General features: G+C 43.8%; 1 protein-coding gene across 1 annotated transcript; it reads left to right on the plus strand.

The window, feature by feature from the left end:
- The first annotated feature begins 4,649 nt into the window (after positions 1-4,649).
- Positions 4,650-6,439, plus strand: LOC117562124 (protein ANTAGONIST OF LIKE HETEROCHROMATIN PROTEIN 1-like). Its single transcript, XM_034239909.1, has 2 exons — positions 4,650-4,996; positions 5,410-6,439. Exons 1-2 carry the CDS (start codon positions 4,671-4,673, stop codon positions 6,314-6,316), a joined length of 1,233 nt encoding a protein of 410 aa, XP_034095800.1. The 5' UTR covers positions 4,650-4,670; the 3' UTR covers positions 6,317-6,439.
- Positions 6,440-7,114: the final 675 nt, after the last annotated feature.

The following is a 7,114-nucleotide window of genomic DNA, read 5'->3' on the forward strand; positions in this document are numbered from 1 at the left end:
TGTGAGTAGCATAGCGGTCCGTCTCCGGCGTCAGAAGTTGAACAAATGTTCAACTTCTGACGCCGGAGTAGCCAGCGCCAGCCAATCAAATCCCGTTTCTGAAAATCTGACAGCTCAAGCCCTAGCCAATCAAACCGCGTCTAAGCTGGGAGAGATATCCCGACGTTCATTTCTATATTTCAAAAAAAGATGGAGGAGAAACTAATTATCGCCGTAGCAAATCACCCGGTTTTGTATGACCAGACCCTCTTCACCTACCGGGATACAAACCGGAAGAACCAGTCATGGAGGGAGGTGGCAGAGACAGTGGGTGAAACTGGTTTAAAACTGAGTTTATATATTGCTCGCATAAAATCCCCGGGTTTTTTTGCTTTGTATGTCGGGGGCGGGAGATTCATGTGATTGGTTGTTGGTCGCGTTGCTCGAATAAAATCCCCAAGCTTCAGACACGCCCAGCTCCAAGCTTTTTTTGAAGCTGTAGTGTGGACAACGTTAGTGGAAACATTTTCACTTATATGATTAAAAAAACAAAACAGCAAAGTGGCAAGGCTTGCCCACGTGTTGGGGGGGCACAGTGACTCATTTGGGGGGGGCATGGCCCGCGAATGACCCCCCATGACGCCGACCCTGCCTCTGCAGCTGGAGAGTGTGACCCTCTCTCTCTGACCCTTGGCCTTCAGAGCTGTCCTAGTTATTGGGGTAACACTTGATAGGGATGTTTTCCTGAGTGCCGGCAACTCAAAGTAATGGATTAGCACATTATCATTTAAATACAAAAATAGGATAGACCCCTCAGAATTATTTGGGAGCCTTCCTGACACATGCACATGCATAAATGTAAGGTTTGTGTTAGTCATTTAAAATGCAAGAATCATATACTCATCAGTCCAAAGTAGAGAAATGTTATTGTAATTTAAAGGTGAGCTAGTCCCTGCGGATATCACCCCTTCTCAATGATTCTAAATGTTAAATTAATTCACCATTTACCGTTTGATAAAAGATTAGTTTATCAGAAATATTTTCCTCTTCCATAAAACAGGTTTGAGAAATAAATGTTCCAATATAAAATCAATTACTCAATATAATTGACTCTTCCCTCCCCTTTCTTACATATGTCTCATATTAAATAATAACTTAGGAGTCTATTTAAGCATGGTGTAATCTATTACTCGAGAAGACTCAGTATCACCTGTGTGCAGCTTACAAAAAAACAAACAATTGTGAGAAACATATATTATGCAGGAACTGTATACCTTTGTTGAAAAACAAAGCATATCTGATTTGGGAGGAAAAGCTTCATTCCCCTTAACATCTGAGTTACCACTGAAGGCATAGCATGAATGATAGTGGGTGTCTGAGGGTGTTATCACTGAGAAATGTCAAACACATTCAAAACCTTACATTTGAAAACAGGTTTGCATTCCTCCACTTAAAATGAAACAATAAAAGCTAATTCTTTTGATGTAGAATCTATCAATTGAATCGTTAGAGCAGAACAGAATGGTCGTATTGTAGCCTGAGTACCGTGCAGCCTTTAGTTTTACCAGGTGGAAACATTGTCCATATAATGTGAATACATGTAGAACTAGACATTAAGAGGCCCCTGACATTAGGCCTATTTTTTAAAAATAGTAGGGGCTTTTAGCAGCTTGCCAACCTACAGGCATCCTCTGCATAGCAGTATGAATAGCCTTAAAAAAACAACCCACTCTGCGGTAACGAGAGTCATATTTCTGAACCAAATGCCCTAAGTTAAGCCGTTAGTCCCATCTGACTGACCCAAGGGTTGGTGCTGGTGTGACCGGGAGGCTTCCAGGTGTTCAAAGCAGATGTCAAGCTTTCAGTTCATGGCTTGGTGGGGGGAGTGGCCCACGTGAGACAGTATTGTTCGGCATTGTCTCTGGGAGCAGGAAATGGTGTCCATTCTCGGACCAGACCATTAATGTCATTTCATGTAGAGCAGCCATAGCATCTCTGTGACTGCACTCAGCCGGACTGTCAGAACTGGGTGATTCTTAGTGAAATCGTCCAAGGCCATAGACAGAATGGAACCACGTACCAACAAAAGGGACACAAGGTCATCAATGTCTCTCTTTACCATTGGCCTAATTGCACAACAAATTAGTGGGAAAAATGTGGAGCACTAATCCATCATGTGAAATGTTGAGTTAATCTAAATAATTCCTTATGGGTTGAAATCAAATTAACATTAGAACTAAAGTCAGTCAAAATTGGACTGCACGGATCAGAATCTAATCAATACACCATTTTCCCAGCTCTGTAATGAAAAGGATAACAAGATTAGGTACATTACAGGAGTGTTAAAATACCCAAACATGCACACGTATCTTATTCGAGTAGAGATTAGAGGACAAGGTCTAATGTTGTGAACAAAATCATCAAATCAAAGTTATTTTGTTTATTCTATGTTATATACCTAATTTAATTTAATAATTAATCTTGAATTACTAATAACTTTAAAGAAGGCAACAATTTACAATTTGGATAAAGTGATTACTCATCCAAAGTGTGTGTGTGTGTGTGTGTGTGTGTGTGTGTGTGTGTGTGTGTGTGTGTGTGTGTGTGTGTGTGTGTGTGTGTGTGTGTGTGTGTGTGTGTGTGTGTGTGTGTGTGTGTGTGTGTGTGTGTGTGTGTGTGTGTGTGTGTGTGTGTGTGTGTGTGTGTGTGTGTGTGTGTGTGCTTGTCTGCCCAAGGTTTAAAACATTTGGGACAGCACAGCAGTGAGAATGTTGTGAGAACCAATCTGTTGTTTATACTAAACTCGAAGGAAGCTAGACTGGAACATTTTAAATAAATCAAAACACTTGCACATTAATTAAATACATTTGACATTTAGCTCGAGCTGGGTGCAATACTTTTCTTTATGGTATTTAAAATTGGGCTCGAGTAGAACCCCTGGATTTGGCTTGCAACTCAAAATAATACTGAGTTTCTGTAGGACTTGGGAGTGTTATGATTCAAAGTGTGAGCCTGTGAAAGAGAGGCCCTTGGAAAACAACATCTATTTTTTAACTGTAATTACTTATTTTAAAGAAATTGCAACATTATACTTTTAAAGAATTGCTCAATTAATTTAACACATTTATTATGCACACAATAAAAACTTCAACAAATATATTGATCCTGGCTTAACCAGCAACCTTTACTCTGTTGTTCATAAGCTCTGTTTCAGAAAACTTGTCAGTAGTTTAACAACTATTTTAATTTTAGTATTGTCTCTGGAGACCAATTGGTTGATACGAGAAATCATTTGAAGCAGTTTAATAAAGAATGTTAAACTATTTTTAAAACTGTAATTGAACTTCAACTTATATTAATTTTCTGATTCCAGTGGCCAGTTGGAACAGATAATCAACACAGTTTCCATTTTGCTGCAACAGCGCAAAAGGTTTCAACAACAATTAGTAGTCTGAGTCTAGTTCTGTCTTATCTGCTTTGTTTCGGAATGTGTTCAATACATTACGTTTTTATTCATTATTACTATACAATATATAGATTTAAGAATAATTTAAACAAATAATACAACATTGACAACTCTGATCTCCTCAGGCAGGTCTCTGAGGGTCTCGGGGCGCAGGACGGGGCATAGAGTTTATACAAGGTCACAAAGATATCTTAACATACCAGCAATACCATTTAAGAATGGATTCTTAAAGCAATATAATCTTCTTTTCTTCTTACACCTAGCGCTCACCCTGAACAGTGTGCTTCTTGTTTACATTTTCCTCTGCACACTCAGAGGCAGGACATAAAAACACTCTTTTGCTATTTATTTTCATTTGGCAGCACATTTATACGACCAGAATTTTGCTTTGCATCTTTATATTATTTGTTTTTCTCAAGTCATTTACTTTTGGTGAGATAACTAAAGTTTAGTTCATTTTACCCTGTCTATGGACTGATTCATTATCAGTTGTTACAAAACATACACAAGACGGCGGGTAGACAAACCAATATAGACCCCCCATACAAACAATCAGACAAACAAAACATGAACTCGCAATAAACACCAGAGCGACAGCAAAGCTCATCCAGCTCAATTTAGTCCGGATTTAAGAGAGATCTTAGAGGGGGTGGGGAATTATCTCCAGTGGGGCGTCTTCTCACGCCTCACCCTTGTATACAAGTGATTTATCAGTGCCTGAAAGCCGTCCAAGAGCGATAACTAGCTTATCCTCTTGCGACAACCACTAGGCTATTTGTTTCTAGTGGTGCTGTGCTCCCCCGATCGGAGCCCACAGACTTTTTCCCTGCCCTTTCTATCCAAACAACAGCTCAGTTGACTGTAGTCAGTACGACCAGCCTATATATACTTGCTATCGAGTTCACCTCAAGGTGAAACACAGTTTGCCTATGCTTGCTTGCCACTACACACCTCTGATCAATTAGCCTATAATTTTATGTATGCACTCCTGACCGCCACCTGCTCCAGAGAACCGTGGCGCATCGGGTGATGCACGCACTTCGCGCTGGCCCGTCTTACGGGCCGGCCACACTACAAGCGTAAAATTCGCTTCCAACGCCCCAAGATTTACGCTTGGGGCGTTTCTTCGAGCCCCGCGACCAACAACCAATCAGAATCTCCATGTGAATTTCCCGCCCCGGACATACAAAGTGAAAAACCCCGGTTCTTCTCCACTATTGCTAAAATGGATGCCGGTGTTGTAGCAAGGGTAAGCAGGGTAACTCGTGTGTGTGCAAGGTTGCATTTAGTGTATACATTGTCTCGCATGAGGCCGTGTAGTGTGCGTCGCTTCTGGGTACACCCGATACTCCGAAAGCATCTACAAAGGGGGGAATACCACCTTCTCGTCCAGGAGCTCCGTCTCGATGACCGCCTTTTTCAGAGGTACTTCAGGATGAGCAAGGAGGTGTTCGACGAGTTGCTCGGAAAGGTGGGCCCACTGATTACAAAGGTGGACACCCATCTGCGTATGTCAATCGGCCCCGCCGAGCGACTCGCCATCTGCCTACGGTACGTTTTGTGTATTTCTACTTCTTTAATCTGACTCTGTATAGAAGGAGAGAGAATGCACGAATGATGACTGAAGTCTGTGATTTAGTTCAGATGGGTAACATTAATTAAGATATCTAGGTAAACACAGTATTGCTCCCCTGTGTACATGGCGTGTGTGTCTGTGTCTGTGATCAATGTGTGTGTGGGGATCTGTGTGTCTGTCTGTGTTCAATGTGTGTGTCTGTGTGTCTGTGTTCAATGTGTGTGTCTGTGTTCAATGTGTGTGTCTGTGTTCAATGTGTGTTCAATCTGTGTCTGTGTTCAATGTGTGTGTCTGTGTTCAATGTGTGGAGGGGGGGATCTGTGGTCTGTGTGTGTGTGGGGTCTGAATAAATATATTTTGTAATCATGTATATATCTTTTTTTCTCAGGTACCTGGCAACTGGTGACTCGTACGCGACAATAGCCTTCAGCTATCGGGTCGGGCGTTCTACAGTGGCAGTCATTGTCAAGGAGGTTGCGGGGGCCATCTGGACCGCCCTGGTCGAGGAGTGCATGCCGGTACCACAGGTGGAGGATTGGAGAGCCATCGCTGCTGGGTTCCAGGAGCGCTGGGAGTTTCCCAACTGTGTTGGTGCCATAGATGGGAAGCACGTCGTTATCCAGGCTCCAGCAAATGCAGGTTCCCTCTACTTTAATTATAAGTCCACCCACTCCTTGGTACTGCTGGCTGTGGTGGATGCTGAGTACCTGTTCAGGGTAGTGGATGTTGGAGGCTTTGGGAGGAGCAGCGACAGTGGGAGCCTGCGGAATTCTGCATTTGGAGAGAGCCTCCGAGACGGCAGTCTGCAGCTACCACCTGACACCGTCATCGCAGGATCAGAGCGGCGGGGCCCTCTCCCCCATGTCTTCGTTGGAGATGAGGCATTTCCGCTGCTGGACAACCTTCTGCGTCCATTCCCTGGACGTCACCTCACCCGTGAAAGGAGGTTATTTAACTACCGCCTCAGCCGTGCCAGGTTGGTGGTTGAATGTGCGTTTGGCATCCTCTCAACCCAGTGGAGAATGCTCAGGCGTGTCATCACCACCAGCCCCGAGGTGACGGAGTTGTGTGTGAAGGCTGCCTGTGTGTTGCATAACTTCCTCCGCAGGAAGACCATTGATATGCCATCACGCACACCTATCGCAAGGTCCACGGATGAAGTTACTCCAACCCTGTGTGATGCACCGAGGATGGGCTCCAACAATGCCACACGGCGATCCATCCAACAGCGGGAGACCTTCTGCTCCTACTTCAACGAGGAGGGGGCAGTGCGATGGCAGGCAAATGTGGTGTAGGCCCATATTTGTCTCCAAACCAAAAAGCTCTTTTAAGAGCTACCCATTTTCTTTAAAAAGCAAATATTCCAAATGAGCCATTTTAAAATCAACCATTCCTAATAAACATGTTTCTTGAATTGATATCATGATATAACTAACAACCTTTTTCCTTCAGCCCTGTTTTTAGTGATAAACCACTCATAATTTTCATCAGGGTTTCACCTGAATAATTACAGAAGACAGCACATTATATATCGACATACAAGAAGCTCCTGGTATGTTGTAACTGACAAACCACATGAACAAGTCAAGACACAGTATAGCCATAACATACTTTTAAATAACTTGTATTTATGTGATGTTGTGTGTGATGAGTGATGAGTTTAAAAAGATGTAATGTGTATCAGTATCTAATTAATTAATTAATTATTAATGTCCATTTCTGTGGCCTCCAGGACCGCCTCTTGTAGCTTCATTTTCAGTCTCATGCTGCTCGTCCTGCTCAGCTTTTGCATTGCAGGCCAGAGACTCCTTAAAAAAAGGAGGTCCTCGTCTTCCACCTCCACCACTGGTGGTGGGGGTGGTGGTGGTGGTGGCATGGCCAGCATCGGGCCTACGGCCGACAGCAGGTTCTCCTCAAAAGGGGACATCTCCCTTCCCCTGCTCTTCTTCCCCCGGAATGCTGGCACACTGGCCGGCACACCGTCTGGCACACTGGCCGGCACACTGGCCGGCTGACTGGCCGGCTGACTGGCCGGCTGACTGGCCGGCTGACTGGCCGGCTGACTGCTACCTGGCTCTGGCTGGCTTTCCAGA

This window comes from Gymnodraco acuticeps, unplaced genomic scaffold (genome assembly GCF_902827175.1).
Source record: "Gymnodraco acuticeps unplaced genomic scaffold, fGymAcu1.1, whole genome shotgun sequence".
Lineage (NCBI taxonomy): Eukaryota > Metazoa > Chordata > Actinopteri > Perciformes > Bathydraconidae > Gymnodraco > Gymnodraco acuticeps.

Bases quoted from the DNA above. Each gene is read 5' to 3' on its own strand.
- LOC117562124 (XM_034239909.1), top strand. From the start codon at position 4,671: ATGGATGCCGGTGTTGTAGCAAGGGTAAGCAGGGTAACTCGTGTGTGT. The intron at 4,997-5,409 runs GTACGTTTTGTG...TTTTTTTCTCAG, and splicing joins CGACTCGCCATCTGCCTACG to GTACCTGGCAACTGGTGACT.